We start from the raw sequence: 21,591 nt of genomic DNA on the forward strand, positions 1-21,591 counted from the left end.
CTGCCCTGACTGGGATGTCTGTTCACCTCCCGGTATTCTATGCTTGCCGTGCGGATCCCACCTGCCCCTCGCTCAGCAGCGTGTCTGTCTCTGTCACCTGCAGGATCAGCTCTGTCCCTCCTTCCATCCAGGCTCCTTTTATTTTGGCTTCAATCAGCCTCTGCTGACACCTGCGCGCAGCATTTGCAGAGCGCAAATCCGCTCCGCCTTCTTAGACAACCGGCTTCAGCCCAGCTTGGATTGTTAAAGGGGGAAAATAAAAAACAAAACAATCCAAATATGCAAAGCACAGCAAAAAATTTCAATAAAAGAAAAACACAATCATATTTCCCCTTGTTTTTCCCTATTTTCCCCTGGGAATGTAGTGTTGGTGCGTGCAACACACGCATCAACACTATATCCCCCACAATGCAACAGTAGCCCGCGAAGTCACAGCAGCGCCAACAAGCAGCTTCATTGTTCATCAGCAGTCAGAGCAGATATCAACTTTCAGGTACCCCCCTCCTTAAAAATGGCTAAACGCAAGGTGGATGCTGAGAACAGGGGGAACAGACTACATGTTTACAGAGGTAAAAGGCAAACCTGTGTGTCTTCTGTGTGGAGAAAGTTTGGCTGTAATGAAAGAATATAATCTAAGAAGGCACTATCAAGCTTCTCAGAAACACACAGACAAAGACAAGAATATGGACACGAAACAAAGGCTACAGAAGGTGTAAGAATTAAAAAGAGGCCTTAAGTCCCGGCAGGCTATGTTCACATTTGCCAAATCACAAAGCGAGGCTGCTGTCAAGGCTAGCTTTATTGTGGCAAAAGAGGTCGCAAAATCAGCCAGGCCTTTACAGAAGGAGAGTTCATCAAAAACTGTATGCTTAAAGTTTGTGACGCAGTGTGCCCAGACAAATGACAACTATTTTAAAACGTGAGCTTGAGCAGAAACACCGTTGCTGAACGTGTAGACCAGCTTTCCACCAATATAAAAGAACAACTTGTGAGAAAGGCAAAACATTTCATTGCATATTCTCTTGCTGTGGATGAAAGCACAGACACATCTGACACTGTTTAGCTGTCAGTTTTCATCCGTGGAGTAGGTTCCAGCCTGAGCATAACCGAAGAGTTTTTGGCATTACATCCTATGCGTGGCACGACTACAGGGCAGGATTTGTATGAAGAGGTATCCAGATGTGTAACTGAGATGGGGCTCCTTGGAAAAAACTTGTGGGATTAACCACAGATGGAGCACCTGCTATGTGTGGGCACAGGAGTGGATTGGTGGCAAGGATGCGTGCGAGGATGCGGGAGGAAAACGTCGCAGATGAGCTGACAGCTTATCACTGCATCATACACCAGGAGTCATTGTGTGGCAAAGCCTTAAAAATGGCACATGTAATGACCACCATAACCCGAGCAGTTAACATCATCAGAGCCAAAGGTTTAAATCACCGCCAGTTCAAGGCATTTCTGGGCGAGTTAGAGACGGAGTAAAGTGATTTACTGTATCACACAGAGGTGCATTGCCAGGGAAAGGTGCTGCAAAGATGCTTCGAGCTGCGTGAGGAGATCTGTCTGTTCATGGAAAGCAAGGGGAAAGACAATGGAGCTCCGAGATGAAAATTTCCTGTGTGAAATGGCGTTTCTCTGTGACATCACGAGCCATCTGAATGTAATGAATCTGCAGCTGCAGGGACAGGGACGTATCATCTCTGATATGTACAGTACAGTGAAGGCCTTTAAAACCAGTCTGTGGGAGATGCAGATGAGGAAAGAAAACTTAAGCCACTTTTCCAGCTGCCAGACCATAAAAGAGAAGTTCTCTACCAATGTGTTCCCGAGTGCACAGTTTGCTGATAAACTCAACATACTTGCCGCCGACTTCCAACGCCGATTTGCTGACTTTGAAGCCCAGAAAAACACGTTTCAACTGCTCAACAATCCTTTTGCAGTTGATGTAGAAAGCGCACCACCAAATCTACAAATGGAGTTGATTGAGCTCCAGTGCAATAACACACTGAAGGAAAAATATGAGTGGGTGCTGCTGAGTTTGCATGTTTCATCCCCGACACAATGCCCCAGTTGTGCATCCAAGCTGCTCGGACGCTCTCCATGTTTGGCAGCACATACCTGTGTGAACAACTATTCTCTTTAATGAAACTAAACAAAACATCACACAGGAGCCGCCTCACTCATAATCATCTTCACTCAATCCTGAGGATTTCCTCAGCTCAGAGCCTAACCCCGAACTGATGAACATCTTTTGTACCAGACTGATGAACTGGTACAAAAGATGAGACACCACCAAGTATCAGGCTCAGCCTCAGACAAGTGAGCATCACAAAGCAGTGACATATTTTTCAGTTTTTAATCAGTTAAACCTGTCACGATTTGGATTTTGTTGTGTTTTAGTTTTGTACTTATTTAACTGTTTCTGTCTTAGGTTCAGGTTCTGTCTTAGTTTTGGTTTATGGATTAGTTTGGGTTTTTTGGTGGTTTGATTTTGTACTTTGTTTTATGTTATGAGCTCTTCTGGCCTGCTCAGCTCACCTCTGTCACCAGCCTTTAATCAGTTCACCTGCCAGCATTCTGTGAGCTCACCTCACCACCAATCTGTTTGCCTGTGACTTCCTTGTTTAGTCACCAGCCAATCAGTTTGGTTCATCTATTAGTCACTTCCTTTGATTAGTCCCCCCCAATGTATTCCTGCTTCACTCCTTTGTTCAGGACTAGGTCGTCTTTTCATGTTTATGGGTGAGGCAAATCCCGATCTCATGTCTGGTTTTGGATTTTTGACCCTGTTTTTCCCTCCAGAGTACCTGAGCAATTTCTGTTCCCATGAAGTTCTGAATGTTTTTCTGTAGCCGTTTTGATTCTTCAGTCCTTTTTGGTGTTGCGCTGCTTTTTGTTTAATAAATTCCTTTTTTTAAAGAACCTATGCTGGTCTGGCTGAATTCTGGGTCCGCTGCCGTGATTCATCACAAAATCTTTAAATTTTTTTTGTACAAGACATAATTTTTTCTTTGAAGGCAGTATTGTTTTGTCTGTGTGCCATTGATTTTTGTATTTTATGTTGTACCCCGAGTCCATTTTCAGTTGAATGGACTCAGGGAAAATTGCAGATAAGAGCCATGAGACAGAATACAACAGATTTTTATTTTTTTATTTTTTTTCCCCTTATTTTACTTTTTGAAAGCAGTGATCGGTAGGATCATAGAGCAGTACAGTAATGCATTTTCAGTTTATAATGCATGCACTTTCATTTATGTATTTATCTTAATATTAAGTTTATTAATATAATATAAAAGTTTAACTTGTTTTAAAAAATGTGCTAGTTCTTGGTTCAATAAGGCTATGTTCATTTCAATATGTTTAAATAAATATTTAACCAGTCCGGCCCTCGGCTTGAAGCAAATATGTTTTTTTGGCCCTCGGTGTATTTGACTTTGACATCCCTGCTCTAAAGGAACTGTTTCATCACATTCTGGAGCATCATGGCGAGTATGATGAGGACTCTGTGCGCTGTGCTTATGGATTTAAAGCACGTCTGGATGATTTTGAGTTTTGTTTTTTGCTTCACACATTTAATGGCATTTTTGAGTACTCAGATGTGCTCTTTTCAATACTACAGAACAAAAAACTGGATGTACAGTCTTGTCTGGCAAGGTTAAAGGAGTTTTGTGACACCGTTGAGCAAGAGAGGAGCTGATACGAGGAAATCTACGAGGTTACTGAACACACCGCTGGCGCTCCGAGTGCATGAAGAGGTCCAGCGCAAGATCCTCGCGCGCACTACCGCCAATCCACAGCAGGATTCTGGACAATATTATTTGCCAGACACAGACCAGATTTCAAGACCACAAAAAGCTGATCTTTGTCACCCTCCTCGACCCCCAGAAGTTTCGGGAAAACCAGAAAACTTTCCCGCATGCAGCCTTTTCCAGTTTAGCACAGAGCCACGAAACACTTTTCGATCTGCCTCGGCTAAGAACAGAACTAACTGTAATGTATGCCATGGATGATTTTGCAGGAAAATCTCCCACTGATCTCCTTGACTTCCTTCAGCAGAAAAATCGGAATGAGAGCATGAGGCAGCTATACACATTTGTGTGTTTGCCGGTGACCATCCCCGTGTCTACTGCTTCTGTTGAACGGACATTCTCAGTCCTTAAACTAAATAAAACTTACGCCAGAAATACAACAGGGCAGGCTCGGCTTTCAGCATTATGATGGCGATAGAAAAGGACTTCTTGATGGAACTGAAACGCACGGATAATCTGCACAACAGAGTTATTGAAATCTTCTTGAAGAAAGAAAGGAGGATGGATTTTGTGTACAAATAATCTGGATTTTTGGTGAGTAAAATGTTGCTATATTCCTAAATAATATTGCTATTTTATCAGGTTATTTTTTGCGATTTTTTTATGTGTCGCAGCTGTACCTGCAGTAGAACCTCTATAGCAATAAAATAGTTATTGAGGGTTGGACTGATTCAGACGTAGCACTACTGAAGGCCTAGGTGTGAAATGCACAGCCCGCCACTGGCTTAAAGTATCTTTCCAAAGAAATTTAGAGATGGAAGAGTCCAGAGATTTAAACCAATCTAATGGTGGTTTATTGGGGATCATTGAGAATAAGTGATTAATTCTAGGTAAAAGCATCATTTTAATTGAAGCAACCCTACCCATAAGTGAAATTGGTAGAGGCTTCCATCTTTCAAGGTCCTCTTCTATCTTTTTTAAAAAAGGGATGTGGTTAATTTTTGGTAAATCCGGCAATTTAGATGACACAGTAATACCCAAATATTTAATATTCCCTGATTGCAGTTGTAAATCTAGGGGATTCGGTAAAGAGCAGTTAATTGGCAGTAATGTAGATTTAGACCAATTTATAGGGTAATCTGAGACTTTTGAGAAAGATTCTAGTAATCTAATTACTTGAGAGAGGGAGGTGTTTGAGTACTGGACATAGAGTAATACATCATCTGCATAAAGACTAACTTTATGCTCTATTTTCCATGCATTTTATACCTTTAACAACATTAGTTTGTCTAATTATTGCTGCTAGTGGTTCAATAAAAATGGCAAACAATGAGGGGGAAAGCGTGTATCCTTGCCTAGTGCCCCTCTGGAGGAAAAAACTGGAAGATGTTTGGTTATTTGTCCTGACACATGCTGTTGGGAAGCTGTATAAAATTGTTAACCAATTTATTAAAAAAGTTCCAAAACCAAATTTATGTAGAGTAGCAGATAACAATTTCCAAATAACTCTATCAAATGCTTTTTCTGCATCTAAAGACAATATATTAGATTCAATATTTTTTACTATAGGAATAATCTATTAAATTAAGTAATCTGTGTGCATTTGTGGATGACTACTTTCCTTTAATGAAACCAGTTTGATCAGGGTGTATTATGAGAGGACTGACATTAATCGTTTTGAAAGAGCTTTACAGCTTATTTTAATATTCACATTCAGAATCAGAATCAGACATACTTTAATAATCCCAGAGGGATTAATTAGGGATATGGGACGATGGCTGGTAGCAAACATTAGATTTTTGCCTTGCTTAAGCAGGAGACTAATGATAGCAGAATTCATATTAGCCGGGAATCTGCCATTTTCCTGAGTTTCCTGCAACATTCTGTGGAACGTTGGTGCCAGAATATTCCAGAACTCTTTATAAAACTCAGCTGGGAATCCATCTGGACCTGGAGCTTTTTTATTGGGCATGCTTTTTAGAACTTCCTGAATTTTGACTGTTGTCACTGGTGATTTCAGGGTCATGGTTTGACTATCTGATAATTTAGGAAGTGTTATTTTATCCAGAAATTGCTTGATGTCATCATCTGATGGATTTATCTGCGATGTGTGTAAAGATTACCAGTTGAATCTGTAACTGCAAATATAGTTGCTTTTTCTTTGTTTATTTTCAGCTGATTGGCTAAGAAGATTCCTGACTTATTGCCATGTCCAAAGTTTTCTATTTGAAGTCTTGTACAAAACTTTATTTTGCTTTTCAATATATTCGTTTAATTCTAATTTTACTTTACGGATTTTACCCATCTTATTCTCATCCTGGGAGGTTTCTAGTAAATATTTTTTTCCATCTAATTCCTGAATCATTTTGTTTTCTATCTTCTTTTTATGACATGAGAATGAAATTATTTTACCTCTCATCACTGCTTTCCCTGCGTCCAAGAGGATAGATGCTGCTGTCCCTGGTAAATCATTGTACTCCAAGAATGAAGCCTACTCTTTAAAATATGATGTATTAAGTCTCCAGCTTTTGTTTTGTGGGGTTTTATCTTTTTATTCATTAGGGTTGAAGAAACAGGGGCATGATCACTGACAGTAATAGGATGTATTACAGCATCTGAAATGTCAGACAGCAGCGAACTGCTGATTAAGAAATAGCCCAAACGAGAGTAGGAATGATGGACATTTGAAAAGAAAGTATATTCCTTACGGTTAGGATGAAGAGATAATCACTCATGTATTGTTTGACTAGATTTAATGATTGCCAACTGCGCTGAGTCCCTGTTGTATTCAACCTGTCTATTTCCTCATTTAGACCAAAGTTGAGGTCGCCCCCAATAAATAGAGAACAATCCCCATGTTTTGAAAGTGTATGAAAAAGTTTATGGAAGAATGAGGGGTCATCAACATTTGGGCCATATATACTGACAATACATAACTTTTAGTTATGAATAGATATTTTTATTATTATGAATTTACCCTCAGGATCTATAATTTCGTCTAATATTGTAAAACTAATGTTTTTGTGGATCAAAATTGCTACTCCTCTTTGTCTAGAGTTATAGCAGGCAGCAAAGACATTAGGGAACTCAGGTGAGTTAAGATCGTTTACAGTTGTAGCTGATTTATGAATGTCTTACAATAGGACGACATGTGGCTGTAGTCTTTTTAAGATGGTTAAAGATCTTCATTTCTCTCTCTCTGGTGCCAGATCCAAGCACATTACATGCCACAAACCTTAAATCCACCATAGGTGTGAATAAGAAGCTGGAAAATGCATGACCCTATAGAAATAGATATACATAGACCCAGGTGACATGATACAAAGTGCTTGTGATTGTCTGATCCACAGGGAAGAAGCAGAGGAGTAAGATAAAGAAAGACAGAGAATTAAGAAAGTGCAGAGAGTGAGAAATTATTACAGTCCTTGCCCCATGTACCCAGCCGTGACTAACAAAGATATCGTGCCAACGTGCTCTTGAGCTGTGCATACATTCATCACCGTGCTCAGTTCTATTCTCTTTTAACAAGTGTCACATGCTTTAAATTCACCTGTTGTGCAGCTAATAAAGCCACAAAGTGCTTCTCTGATCCCTGAACAGCTGACCATTAATATGAAGCTTATCTACAGCCACTGTAGCTCTGATGCCCTCAGCAATGTATTTCTTCCTGATTGGGAATAAAACTCGCCTTCGATCTAGGATTTCCTTTGGAAACTGGTTGTTGGCGCTGAAATTTGTTCCTCTCAACTCTCTGCCCCCAATTCTGACCTCTCTTTTTGTTTGTAATGCTGGAGTTTAGCTACAATCGGCTGAGGTCGGGTATTATCTGGCTTCTTACCTACAAGCCGATGAACTCGATGGAAGGGGATGTTTTTTACCTGTTCTGCCGGGATTTTCAGCTTCTGCTGGAGGAAATCACGGAACTTTTCCTTGGCATCCTCCTCCTGCTTCTCCGGGATGCCGGCAAAGACGAGGTTGTCTCTCATACTTCGTGACTAAATGTCCAGAATGGATTCCTTCATCTTACTATTTTCTCCGGACAACTGACCCGTCCCCTCGGTGAGCTTCCCGACTTCCCCCTTCAGCGATTCGTTCTCGGCTGTGACGGAGGCTAGCTGCTCCTGGCTGTATTCCAGCAACTCTCTCAGGGCTTGAAATTCCTTGTCTAGAACTTCTACCAAGGCGAGACGGGCATCCAGGCTAGTTAGCTTCTTATCGATTAATTCCAGGACGTCGCTGTAGCTCCTATCTGGAGATAATGTGGAAGCAGAGCTGGTTGAAGTCGAACGGGAGCGTTTAGTTGATGGTGTGTTAGTGGTTGTGGAACTTTTCAGCTTCCCATTACGATGCTGTCAAAACACTCGTATAGGTAGCTCTTAAGGTTGGTCAAGGTCTCCAAGATCCTGTTCGTGACACCAAATATTGTAGGAATTCTAAACAATAACTGGCTTCCTAGAGTTATTGAATAAGGAAATGGTGGAGTGATGAAGTTACAGCTCTTTTATTGAGAAACAGAGCAGAGATCACACAGATGAAAACTTATTGCACCCCACGGTCCGGCCATCAGCCTGTCTGCCCTGTCTCTGTCTCTCCTCTGTCTCTCGGCTCCCCTAATACCCGACAGTGGCCTTGGCATGAGACGAAACAGAGACAGTCATATCCCGGACATTCATTATCTGCACAGTAAAATGCAAGCATTTGGCCCTGGCAATCAGCAGGTACTGTGGAGCAGCCGCTCCCGTATCTCCAGTGCTCACATGTCGGAGTGGCGTGAGGCCAGTGACTTCAGAATAATATTCCAATAACACTCGTCCAGTTTGTTTTACCGTAAAATATGAGACAATTGTTAATGTTTAAGCCTTACTTTGTTTAATTTTCAACTATTCACATTTAATTATCATTAAATGATTGAACACAGGTCTGTCTCAGCAGTTACTTCTTATATTGAGCCAACCCTGACAGTCCCACCTCCGTCTCATTTAATTCAACTCCTCCTGGTTTTCTGTCCTTCATGTCATTACAGGTCTGTTGGTTCTGAAACATGGAGGCAGATGACAATGTGATAATCAGTGCTGATTCGAGTTTGGGGCAACACGCTGAGCATTTAGAGCTGATATGGTGACTCTGTTTGAGCACTCATCATCGGCCACAACTGTGGCTATCTGAACATTAGCCATGTGATTGTGGGCTGTTTCACACCACCAGAAGGTCAGCCTGGCATGGAGTCCTAATATGACCCCACTTCCAGAAGGTCAGTACCCCAGCAAGGGGATAACGTTCCCATGAACAATGTTTACACACCCTAAGAAGGATGGCCACACCGCATGAACAGCGCAGATCCCAAGCTGTCAAGGGAAGTGAGTGCATGAACTTTCTGCACACATTGGAGCCACATATTTCTTCAGATTCTGAGTTGTGGACTGAGACTTTGTCACTGAGGTGCTTCGCAGAAACATTACAGCGGTCTGCCGTTGCAACACGTGGGGGAAGGGATGCTGACATCTATCCAAGCTTCTGGTGCTCTTTCAGAGTTCCACACATGGAAGCTTTGAATGCGAAGTCTAAGCTCATATCTCATTTCTGCCTGATATGCTGCATGTTAATCTGAATCTGACAGAAACCACACAGACTGGTAACAAGAATCTTTAAGGTAAAACACAGGTAGTTATTTCTAGCCATATACTGCTAAACAAATTTAATGGGATGTGATCTGGATGGCATGTGTTCTCATATTTTTCTTTCTCTCCATCTTTGAGCTACTAGGTAAATGGATCAGGAAATGGTTAATGGTTAAACCGATTGAGCATCTACCAGCGTACAGGTTTGCTGTTTTGAAAATATACTAATATCTATTCACTTTTCTGTTATGTAACTGATTTGTTCATTTTAAACATGAGTTTTGATTGTATTATGTTCAGGACCGTATTGCTGATACTTTAACAGCAGAAGGCGTACTTTACCATTACAATTATGAGCAGAAAATCCATTGGGGTGAGAATATTTTCACGTGCTCTAGTTACGTTTAGGGTCACAGTTGAGTTGTCTCTTCGGGGTAACTAGTGCACGTCATAAATTTAGCGCAGGGGGGTTACTATCAGTGTGTCTTACAGTTTTACGACGTGGGGCCTCGCTTTGGAATGCAGAGATGTGGTCTGGGTTCAACATCCTGTTTTTAAACAAAATACTATTCCTTACCAGTGGGACACATCTTAGGTTAGACAAATCTATTAGGTTATTTCTCATTAGCTGAAAAGTATTGAGATTTTTCTATTTTACATATAACAGTTGCCAGCTACGATATACCAGACATTCACCAAGATTTGTTATATTACCAGGTATTTTTAATCAGGTTATAACAGATATTTTACAGACATGTCCTTTGCCTAGAACCACCATGCTGATTCAGTATGTTTTTAAGGTCAGTACAGATAAATTGTAAATTGCCAGAAAATGTATTTTTCCTGGGCTGTGTTAATTACGCAGGAATATCTGGTATTTACTCTGGTCACGAATATAGCATCCTCACAAAGTCAGCTGCGTGTGACAGAGACTATCAGGCTGCAGTTGTCATTGCACTATGCTTATTGTGAAAAAGGCTGCCTTACGGTTTACTGTGTAGAGCCCTTTAAGAGGCGGGGCTTAGGTACCGGAGGGTAGCATGCAGACTGAAAAGGAGAGAGAGAAAAAAGGAGCTGTAGAGTTTACCATTCGTGGTTTGTGGGTTTCGTCAAGTTGTTGCAGTTTGTTGCCGCCTTCTTTCAATGTGTGTGCGTGAAATGCAAGTAAGTAATGTTGGGAGTCGGTGACATTGTTTGTTTAACAGAGTATTTCAGTTTGCCTTTAGTTTAAGACATGTTTTGTACACATGAGCACTTAAGAACTAAGTAATGCTGTTTGCTTCCTCCTGCCGTGTATTTACTTAGGAAAGATGTTTGTAACTATTAATATTGCAGTCTTCATCTGAGATAGTTCAGTCATTTGTGGAGGATTATTCAGACACTGATATTGTAGTATTGTTGTCTTTCTAGAAAACCATACGCACTGTTACGGCAATTAGTGAATAAACTGCAAGGACAAATTAGACCAGTTGGAGTACGACTCTGCTTTCTTCGGAGTTTTAACCGGACTCACCGCAGCGATCTAAACGTTCCTACTAGCAAATAGAAAATCTATTTTTCACTTATTATGATCTTACGCAACCTTTGAAGGACCTCTTGCAGATACATGGTATCATGGTATAATTGAATAATATTTTGATTTGGATTCAGGATACAAGGAAGTGTTTTTCTTATTTCAACAATGATAAGCATTTGCAGTTAAGTTTTTGTAACAAAATTAATTTTGTTTCAAGGAGGGATGTTAAATAAAATAGAAGAACAGAGGGTGTCAGAATGCAGAAAAGTTTGATTCTAAGCTAGTTCTATTAAAGGCCCTGTTAAAGTAGTAATTTAAAAGATGGTTGTTGTGTCATGCAGGATAGGTAAGGATTGAAAGCTGCACATATCATGTTGGAGTTAACTGGATCAGGATTTGTAATAAATTGATAGGAAGATAAGTGAATAGTATGGGGGTTTAGTATGTGTTGGAAAAACAGTGCATGTCAAATGATGCTAAATGGTGGATGCAGGAATTTTTGACATGAGGATGGTATCTATTAAGGTAAACGAAGAGAGGAATTCATTGCAGGAGGACTAAACGTGCTGTAAAATGACCAGATGGAGGTTTGCGTTTCCTCTAGGATTAAAACAGGGACTTTTTTCGCAGCACATGGGGTAGGACATCTGAGGTTGAGTAGAGGTTACAGAATTTAATAGAGTGGTGACATACAGTTAGATCCGGCGTGCTGAAAGGTTTTGTGTGAGGTGGTGCGATGTATGGTAATTTTTTAATCCAAAGAAGATGCTGACTGTCTTACAGGAAAAATGTACTATCAGTTCAAAACCGAATTAACTAATTTTTGATTCCATAGACATGGGGGTCCCCATCAGAGGTTTAAAGTATTTGTGTGTGCGTGGATTCTTTTACACGCGACAACAGAGAACAGAGAAACTGTGATAAAATGTCTCATTAAATATTACATTTCTAGGCATAGGTTTCCTGACAGGATGAAGATGGACAATGGAAGGTGGTAAGGATTAATGGGAATCTGAAAAAACAATTGGCTAACATCTGTGCACAGACTAAATTAACATGGGGTAATGCTTTGATGTTTGTTTCTTGTTAGCATGTAAAAAAAAAGAATTTTGTAATCACTGAATTTGTCTTATAAGTTCCATATTCCTAAGATGTTAAATACTAGTACTGTTAGGATCTTGGTTATGCATTGCATTATAATTTGGTCTTTATTCTGTGGTTTGATCGGAGTGTAGTACTTTCAGAGGTTATATTAATCTCTAAAAAGACATCTTTGTTAATCTAGTTTGAGACTCCTAGAGTCATATTCAGCTAATATAACAGTAGAGCATGCATTTAATAGGAAATCTTTCAGTGTGGGAAATAAGACCTCTTTTTTAGGTATAAAATCAAAGGTATCATGGGCTAACACCTAATGGATAAAGGTGGTTACTGTTATTGGGTCTAGGATTTAGATAGGTTCAGTAGCTTTTTAGTTTATAAGTTGGGTTATCTTATTATTGAGGGGTAAATTACAACTTAATATGGTTTAAAAAAATAGGTAAAGTATTTAATTTGGGTTGTAGGTTTCTGTATGGGTTCCCTAGCCGCCTACAGAGGGGAAAGTGGTTTAAGAGATTACATCTTATCATTTACACTTTGTTTGAGGGTTCCAATACATTAAATTAGTACTAGCTCAGTTATTGGTTTTATCTGTAGGATCAAAACAGAGGAAATTGTTGAGGAAAAATAAATATCTTAGTTGTATTCATATGGGAGTGCTGAGGAATGCATGAGTTTTGACTGTGTCTCTCTTTAAGGGTAAGATAAACATTACATGAGTCCTATGGCAAGGGGGGTAGGTCATTTGGCTTCACCCCTTACTGGGAAGAGCAGCCCCTTTGTTTGAGAAACAGATAGCCTCCAAATCTGAAACCACCCCTCCTCCTGAGCTTAGCGGGAGGAGCACTAAGTTTATGAAAAGGATGTCTCTGCAAAACTTAGATCAGACAAAAGGTACAATACCGAGGAGAAGGACGTAGGTCCAATGGTAATGTAAACTTTTGTCTCCATTGGAATTCCTAATGAATTAAATATGCATATTACAATGTTTATCTCTGATCAATGTTTTTTCTCTTTTACTGTCAAATCTTAAACCGGGGTAAAAATGGGCCTTCAGAGCGAAGCACGATTAGGCAAGTACTACTAAATTAACAGTACCTACTAAGCATTTTGACAAAAAACATTTATTCCAAATTTTGATATTAAGTGAAAAAAAAAATCAAAAGTCAAAAATTTAAATGGATAAAAGAATATCAACGCAAATCCAAAGGTACACACAGTGCGTACACTGATGTCTCCTCATTGCTGTCTGATTTGCACTGGAGCCTCTGCCCTCTCTATTGCTACAGCGGCTGTTTCCTGCTCAGGTGTTATTTATACTGATTTACCTTTTTATTTACCTTTTTATTCTCTACCATTTCTAGCAGATTTCTTTAAAGTGGTAATGTCACAAACAAGACATGGGACGGGGGTTAAAGGCAACACCTTCAGCACGCATGTTGAAAAACAACACGTTCCGGTTAGCCGAGAAGAGCGGAGTAGGACCTGTGGAAACGGGACTTAACCAACTGGCCAGAACAGTGTGCTGAATAAATAAAGGAAGAAATTTTAGCAACTCAGTTCATTCAAGGAATCATTTCAGTCCTGAACTGAAGCCTCGGTTTAAAAGAAAAAAGGAACAACATCTGGGACACAGATTTCTGATGGTTTCCTCACCTGCTGCTTTCGTGCTGTGTGCCTCTGCTCAGTTTCCTTGCTCATCATGCACTGGACGAGTCTGGCCCTCAACACACGCATGGCTGTGTCTCTATTCTGCAGCTGTGAGCGAGTCTGTTGGCACTCAGCTGTTATTCCTGTTACAACCAACATGTGTGAATGATGTAAATGCTGCAATTTGGCCTGAAGGACGATCAGGACGATTTCTGGCAGGCTGGACCTGTAGGAAGATGAACTATCCGCACAGCACTGTCCGTTGTGTTTACACCCTGACCACCGGGACCTCGTGATCTCAAGGTGTCAATTCGTAGATCCTTTGGGTCGATATGGACATCGAACTACAGAGAGAGTATGAGGCTAAGAACACAACCTCAAGAAAGAAAATAAGGTGCCAAAAGGAGACGGGTTTACCTCCACTGGCTGTGGCAGGATAATGACCGTCATTGTTCCTGTGTGGATCCGCTGCATCCTGGAGGAGAGGCCTATCTCAGGGATTTTCTGCACCCTATGTGTTCCTCCTTCATGTTTCAGGTGTCTGTATACGTTGTTACCAGTTACCCTGACTGCTGCATGGTGCAGTCCACCTGAAAGAAATACACAGCCATTGTTTTAGTTGTGTATCTGAGGGCGGTAAAGACAGACTGGATGAGATTGAGAACAGTCATGGAGAATTTAAAAGATTCATAAAATTCATCGTTCATGCATCTGAAAGGCTTCAAGATGCATGTTAGCAGGAAAAAGTTCAATATTACCATCTGTTATGGTATGAAGTTGCATTACATCAAGAAATATGAATCCCTCACATCTATAAATGCACTTTTATTGTAAAAATCTATGGTCACAGATTTACATCAAAGATAGTCATAACTGCAGTTTGCAAACTGTTATTTAAAGCACAAAAGCAGAAATGTATATGTAAGCTGGCACCTGCATGAACAAATTCTGGCACAATATTTACTTTTCAAAGTTATTGAACTGTAATCAATCAAATTGAAGAATTCTTCTGTGTAAAATCATCTCCAAAGGTTCTAGAGGAGTTCAACAACAGAATAGGCCATATTCAAGTCACCTGCTTTGATAATGCTACTCCAGCAGATGATGGCAGAGAAGTCCACACTCTCCACAATAGAAGATCTACAGCATCTTGCTGCAAACTCTGAAGGACCTAAGCTTGCTCAAGAAGAACAGTCTGCTCTGTCCCTTCTTGTAGCTTCACAGTTGAGTCTCCAGACCAGTCTGTTGTCCAAGTGAACACCAAGGTATTATACTCCTCCACCACCTCCACTGCTTCTACATCCATCCATCCATCCATCCATTTTCTGACCCGCTTAATCCATCATGGAGTCGCGGGGGTTGCTTTTGCCAATCTCCAGCGTTCACCGGGCGAGAGGCGGGGTACACCCTGGACAGGTCGCCAGTCTGTCGCAGGGCACTGCTACTCCCAGTATAGTAATAGTGTTGGACCTATTCCGGCTTCTCCTGAAATCTACAATCATCTCCTTTGTTTTATCCACATTCAGAATGAGATGATTGTTTCCACACCACGCCACAAAGCAGTCGACAAGCTCCATGTACTGAGCTTCCTGTCCATCTCTGATGCATCCAACAACTGCAGAATGAGTATTTCTGCAGGTGACAGGATTCCTTCTTGTACTGGAAGTCTGAGGTGTAAAGAGTGAAATGGATAGGTGAGAGTACAGTCCCCTGTGGTGCTCCAGTGCTGCTGACCACCTGGTTAGATTCACAACCCTTCAGTCTCACAAACTATGGTCTGTTTGTCAGGTAGTCCCTGATCCAGGCGATTGTTGAGGCCTCCATCCAAGTCTTCTGGAGTTTCTGACAAAACAAATCTGGCTGAATTGTGTTAAGTGCACTGGAGAAATCAAAGACCATGATTCTCACAGTGCAGTCTGCCTTGTTTAAATGACAGTGGGTTTGTTGAAGAAAGGCATCTTTAACCTCAACTCTATGGTGATAAACAAACTGCAGGGGGTCCTGATAGCTGTTTGTCTTCTTACTCAGGAGGACCAACAGGAGTCTCTCTAGAACCTTCATGATGAGGGATATCAGGGCAACAGGTCTAAAGTCATTGAGGACTGATGGAAGAGTTTTCTTTGGTACTTTGAAGTTTCTCATTTAGCTGTTCAGGTCACTGGTTATCCAGGGTTTGTTGTTGGGGAAGCAGCTCACTGTTCTGGTGAAGATGGTGTTATCTACAAAGAACTTTATATAATCAGTCACTCAGTCATGACATTAATCTCTGCACCGTGTACCTAGCACAGTGCATCCATGTCTGTTGCCTCAAAAAAAACTGAAGGGCTTTATCAACTTCCTACCGACATCTTCTGACAGTTCTCTTTATTGCAGGTTGCCTCTGAAAAGGGGGCTTATATTTTGAGTAGAGAAAAACAAGACTGTGATCTGCTAACAGGTTTTCCTTCCTGTTAAAGGGGATTTTTCCTCTCCATTGTCTCATTGTTCATGAATGCTCAGTATGAGGGATTGCTGCAAAGCCATCGACAATGCACACGACTGCGGCTCTACGCTCTTTCATGAGGAGTGAATGCTGCTTGTCAAGACTTGATGCAATCTACTGGGTTTCCTTAGATAGGAAGCTTTTTGACCAATCTGAATGATTTGATTGAATGATTGTATGATTTGACTTCATAAAGTGCCTTGAGATGACATGTATCGTGAATAGGCACTATATAAATAAAATTGAATTGAATAGAAAAAGTTATCGATGCAGTCACAATACCATGAATGTTTCAGTGTTGCAAACCACAGTTTTTCCTCAAGTAATTCAAAGTTTAAACTGGTATTGTTGTGCATCCTTGGTATAAACTTTACCTTCAGTTAATCACCCACCAAAAGGATCTCAACAACCCCCTTTTAAAAATGTTGCTTTCAGCTCCCCCAGGGTTTCTCAACAGGGGCCGGTACCGCCCTTGTTGAGAAACCCTATTCTAGGAAATGTTAGGGATTATGAGATTACAGAGACTGGACTGCAAAAGGCAGTTACCATGGAAAATTACAGATAGACAACATACTGTGGAGACAAAGAGCCTGATACTTAGGTTGGACAGTATGACTGATTAGGGCAGTGCTTCTCAATTATTTTCTGTTACGCCCCCCCTAGCAAGAAGAAAACTGTTCACGCCCCCCACTCCCCACCGTGACTATCCATCCCTGCATAACATTTTATCCTTATTAACATTAAAGAAAAAAAGAAAGACATATGGTCAAACTTACAAAGAATAACTTTATTAAATCATGTTTTAAGTCTGCAACAGAAAATATTTTAAATGCATCAATGCCTGAAATTAAAAATAAATAAATCCATGTTTAAACTGTAAACATGTTTGACCTACTAATTGCACCATTGCAAAATTAAATCAGATCAATAAATATTTAATAATTATAATAACTAATAAACTACAAAAACTAAAAAAAAATAACTAATATATATTCAGTTCAGCAACATTAACTCAGGAGCACAATATATAAAACCCTTGAACCTACAAAACCAAAATGAATTGAACAATTTGTGCTCATTTTTTCTCTTTCTTTTTTTGATCAAAATGAGGAGGCAGTATCAGCTCCTCTGCTATGGTGTGGGGCTTTTTGCACTGCGCAATTTGGTACGCCACCTTATATGATGCTAACAGCGCTCGATGGAAAAACTCAAGCGGCTTATCGCCGTGATTGGGGTGTAACATATTTAGGTGACGCGCTAATTTATTTGGCTTCATGCTGTCCGCTGCGAGCATTTTTAGACACCAAACACAGCGGTATTTCCTCTTCTCCAACTGTAGTCACCGTGAAGCCAAGCGCTAAATACGCTTCGTCGTATTTCCTGGTCTTAGCTTTTCGGTGACTTTCTTTTGTCTCATTATATTTGTGTCTCCGCTTTCCTTTTCATCCCTGTTAAAAACTTTTTCATGTTAGGAGTTGTTATGTTGAATAACGGAGGCTATAGACAGAACGCAGTCGGAGCTTTCTGTTGACTCAACATTGGTAACCAAGGCAAACCTGTAAGTCGTAAAATGTTGCACTGTCACAAACGTGACAAAAGTAACAATGAGAGCGCCACTGCCCCCTACTGTAGTGGATGCGCAATTACACTTTATACTAATACGGCCAAAAAAAAAAAAAAAAAAAGCCTGTTCCCCAGGGTCACACGCGTCCCCCAGGTATTGCACCGCGCCCCCTGGGGGGGGGGGGGGGGGGGGGGGGGGGGGGGCGCCCCACTATTTGAGAAGCACTGGATTAGGGGAAGATGTGTCATCTTGGACACGTCTACATCATAATATGATCCTCTCCACCAATGTGATGAGCGGAACACTGATATTATACTGTGCACACCCCGACTGGGTGAACAAAATTGCTCCTACTTAATGTCTGTATGAGGAATGAACGGGGCTCTCTGCCGTCCGGAAATCTACACGTTGAGTTGTTGTGTATGACAGTCCAGTACTGAAGCTGTAAACATCCTTCTGCCTTTTAGATTAAATATGGTAAAATATAGTTTCGGCTTCAAGGGTCTTTTTATTACTACAGAGGTCTACAATAGAAACACCACATCATTCAGCAAAAGAATCTGGGGTGACTGCAGCTATATCAATTCTTTAACAAGGATCTGTAGAGATCTATAGCTTAGATGGCACAATCTGTTGACTATTAGTTGCTCACTGTACAAGACAGGGTTTCACCTTTCAGCAGGAAAATAGATCTACAAGAGACATAGAAATTGGTCATTTTAAGTTTAAGTAGTTTTGTAAGTAGATTCCTGCTTTATGCCTGTATTCACATGTTGACAAACTTCAACACAAAATATAAATAATTTTAGAGTTGCACAAACTCTAATTTCTCAGGCATGACATAACAGAGCTGGATTTACTGGTACAAAATAATTCTGTCCTCATAAAACTCGTTAGGGTTGAACAACCTACCATACTCAGCAGGTGAGAGGTTTAGAACCTCAAAGTCCCAGTTCTTGTAATAAGAAAAGCCCTGGTACATCTCAAACATTTCCCTTGTGAACTGCTGGCAGATGTCACCTGAAACAGTCAACAGATTAATTTCTTGAGATCCTCAAAGGTTATTAGGTTTTCATTTACATACATGTCTGTGTAACTTAAATATTATGACTGCAGTCAGTACCCCATCCTGTTGCCACAGAAAATGTGGAAAATAAAATGAAGAAACTTGGAAGGAACCAGGATTGAATGTTCAAAAGCTAAGGAGCATAGTTGTTTTCGTTCCTACCTCCAGTTGTTCGTCCTGAAACAACCTCAAGCACAACATCGCTCGAGTCAAGAGGGTCAATTGGCACAAGTGCTTTGATCAGCTGTAGAGAAAAATAGTATGAAGTATTTTACTATTATGCTATCACAGCTCAAACAGCCGGTTAGTATACAAAGCAACAATTTCATCCTGGTTTAAATCATATTTGAGAAACAGAAGTTTTTCAGTCATTGCATGTTTTCTGCGGCTCCTCATACTTTAGTGCAAGGATCCATTCTGGGTTTGCTGCCATTTCATTTATATACGTTGGCTTTAGGTTCCATCTTTAGAAAAAAACAATATAAATTTTGATTGCTTGGGTAATGATATTCAGATATATCTTCATCAGTCTGTTCATGAGTCAGCCTAATGCAGGTAAAATGTGGTTGCTAAAAAAAAAAAAAAACTTAATGAATTTCAACAAAAAAACAAACAAAAAAACCCCCAGAAATGATTTGCTTTGGAATGTGGAGCATCCACCCTCCAAATGGTCTCAGTCAATTATTTGAGCTTTATTTCTGCTAAATCTTTTAGATTGGAAAAACAAACCTCTTTTCTGTTCTTTGACAAATTTGGTCAACTTCTGCTGATTTTTGAGTTCTATGAAAACAATTACATATACAAGTGTGATAAGTGATTTTAAAGCTCTGTCTATGTTTGCACATGACTCACATCTTTTCTTAGGGCCAGAATGTTGCTGCAGATCTGTGCCTCCTCCTCTTTGAGCAGCTGGATCAAGTGTTCATCTTCATCCTTAGCACTAGCTGAGAAATCAGTTTGAAAATGGTTTATGACCATAAAGAAGTCTATATTAACCCATAACATTGTGAATGAAAAAGGTTTAAATCACTTACTGTGCAGAAGTGAAAGGACTTCTTCCAAGTCTTTTTGGGCTTGTTCAATGCTCCCAGACACATCAGCAAGAGACTGCAGTTCTGCGTGCTTCTTCAGCAGGGCTTTCCTGTCTGGATCACTGAGGTGTTCGTGTTGTAACTTTCTGCTGATGAATCTGTGTTCCTCCATCAGTTTCTGCAGATACCTCTGAACTGAGATGTTGTTATATAAATTCCCTAAATCATAGTGTGAGTTGCGCTTTGGAACTATAGAAGTAGCCAGGCGCTGCACCCCTGTAAAGTCAGCATATTTCCGTCTGCTCTGTCCGGTCCGGGTTATCCATCCTAACTCACAGCGTGAAGCTACACGGCTGCACTGAGAGCACAGTCCGAACCAGCGAGTAAAAAACATTCTATATCAATTTTAGAAGCCGGTGATGAAAAAATATTTCTGCGTAATGTCAAAAAGGGGTTGTCACTAACCGATCCGTACCGGTAGCACGAGCCGTTCAATTAGCTCATTGGCGCATGCGCGAACAGAATAACTTCCGCTAGGCAATAATTCGTTTTACTTACTTTGTTATTATTTTGTCTTTTTTCGGAGCGGGGGTTTATTTTTGTATATCTTTGTGTTTGCGTAAGTATTCTCCTGAAATAATGTACATTTCTTCTGTTTAGCTAAGTTACTAGGAACAGGATCGTTCATCTTTTTTTGTTCTTCCAAAGAAACTTTATTTAACCACTGTACATTACATCAGGTACCAGTACAGAGCTGCATAAACAGCATTTACAGAAAGTGTATAAAGCAAATCTTATAGAAGAAAACCAAAGACAAAAGAAGAGGGAATAATAATAATAATAATAATAATAATAATAATAATAATAATAATAATAATAATAATAATAATAATAAGGGGCAACATTATATTATGCATAGATTCAAGAACAGAGATGTTTGTACAGTCAGTTCTTAATATGTTTTATAAAGTTTTCTCTCTATGAATTCTTTTTTCCCCCTGTTCAACTTTTCAAACTACAACCTATTTAGCCTTACCAGGATTTCATGTAGGTTTTAAGGCCTAGTTAAAGCTTTTTCTCGCCTGTTCTAATTGTATTTGTGTGTTGGGGGTAGTAGGAAATGTGAACATGAGTTTTTTTCTGTTTAATTTACAATGTTTGATTTACATGTTTTGATTTGAAGTTTTCTCAAGGCACTTTACAGGATATCAGAGCAAGATCTTTTCTTTAGATAAAAAGTTAATAAATATGCAATGATTTGTTATGTTTTTGTTTTTTTTAATAGCAAAAATGTCTCCCAGTTGTGTTTAGGGAAATAAAAATATATACACCATTTCTTGTAGTACATTAAAAAAACTCTGCTATGAACACATATAGGAGTACAGAAATGTATTTGATTTTGAATATTATTCAGGGTTTTGTTTATCATTTATTTGATTTGCATATGTATTTGTGTATTTTGTACTTAATAAATGTATTGCAATAATGTATGCCTTGGCTTTGTTATATGTTCTTAGTTCTATTCCCTGTTTTTTATTTTTTTTTTATAAAAAAATAAACAATGTGGCTACTTTAACGACGAGGTCTTCTCTTGTTTATGATATGTCCACCAGAGGGCGCGAAAATCTCTCTCTCTCTCTCTCTCTCTCTCTCTCTCTCTCTCTCTCTGTAAATATATATATATATACAAGCATTATATATGCCATTTGTATATATATATATATATATATATATATATATATATATATATATATATACAAATGGCACTTTAAACTGTACAGAAAACAGATACTCATCAGTGACTATCTGCCACT

The 21,591-nt window shown here is 39.8% G+C and overlaps 1 protein-coding gene across 4 annotated transcripts in view; it reads right to left on the reverse strand.

Moving 5' to 3' along the window:
* The window catches only part of mtrf1 (mitochondrial translational release factor 1), a 35,580-nt gene extending 15,008 nt beyond the window's left edge, over positions 1 to 20,572 (reverse strand). The window contains exons 1-8 of one of the 4 annotated variants that reach the window (XM_036128093.1): positions 19,781 to 20,572; positions 19,599 to 19,690; positions 18,909 to 18,990; positions 18,593 to 18,700; positions 14,052 to 14,224; positions 13,861 to 13,978; positions 13,641 to 13,777; positions 5,909 to 8,783 (exon numbers count right to left, since the gene is read on the reverse strand). In XM_036128093.1, the coding sequence (XP_035983986.1) occupies positions 8,682 to 8,783; positions 13,641 to 13,777; positions 13,861 to 13,978; positions 14,052 to 14,224; positions 18,593 to 18,700; positions 18,909 to 18,990; positions 19,599 to 19,690; positions 19,781 to 20,171 (1,203 nt within the window). In that variant the 5' untranslated portion in view covers positions 20,172 to 20,572 and the 3' untranslated portion in view covers positions 5,909 to 8,681. Of the gene's footprint in view, positions 1 to 5,908; positions 8,784 to 13,640; positions 13,778 to 13,860; positions 13,979 to 14,051; positions 14,225 to 18,592; positions 18,701 to 18,908; positions 18,991 to 19,598; positions 19,691 to 19,780 lie in introns of those variants that run through there. The other 3 variants (XM_012856632.3, XM_012856631.3, XM_036128092.1) reach the window with 3 other exon arrangements.
* Positions 20,573 to 21,591: the final 1,019 nt, after the last annotated feature.

The sequence above is a fragment of the Fundulus heteroclitus genome, chromosome 24 (genome assembly GCF_011125445.2).
Source record: "Fundulus heteroclitus isolate FHET01 chromosome 24, MU-UCD_Fhet_4.1, whole genome shotgun sequence".
NCBI lineage: Eukaryota > Metazoa > Chordata > Actinopteri > Cyprinodontiformes > Fundulidae > Fundulus > Fundulus heteroclitus.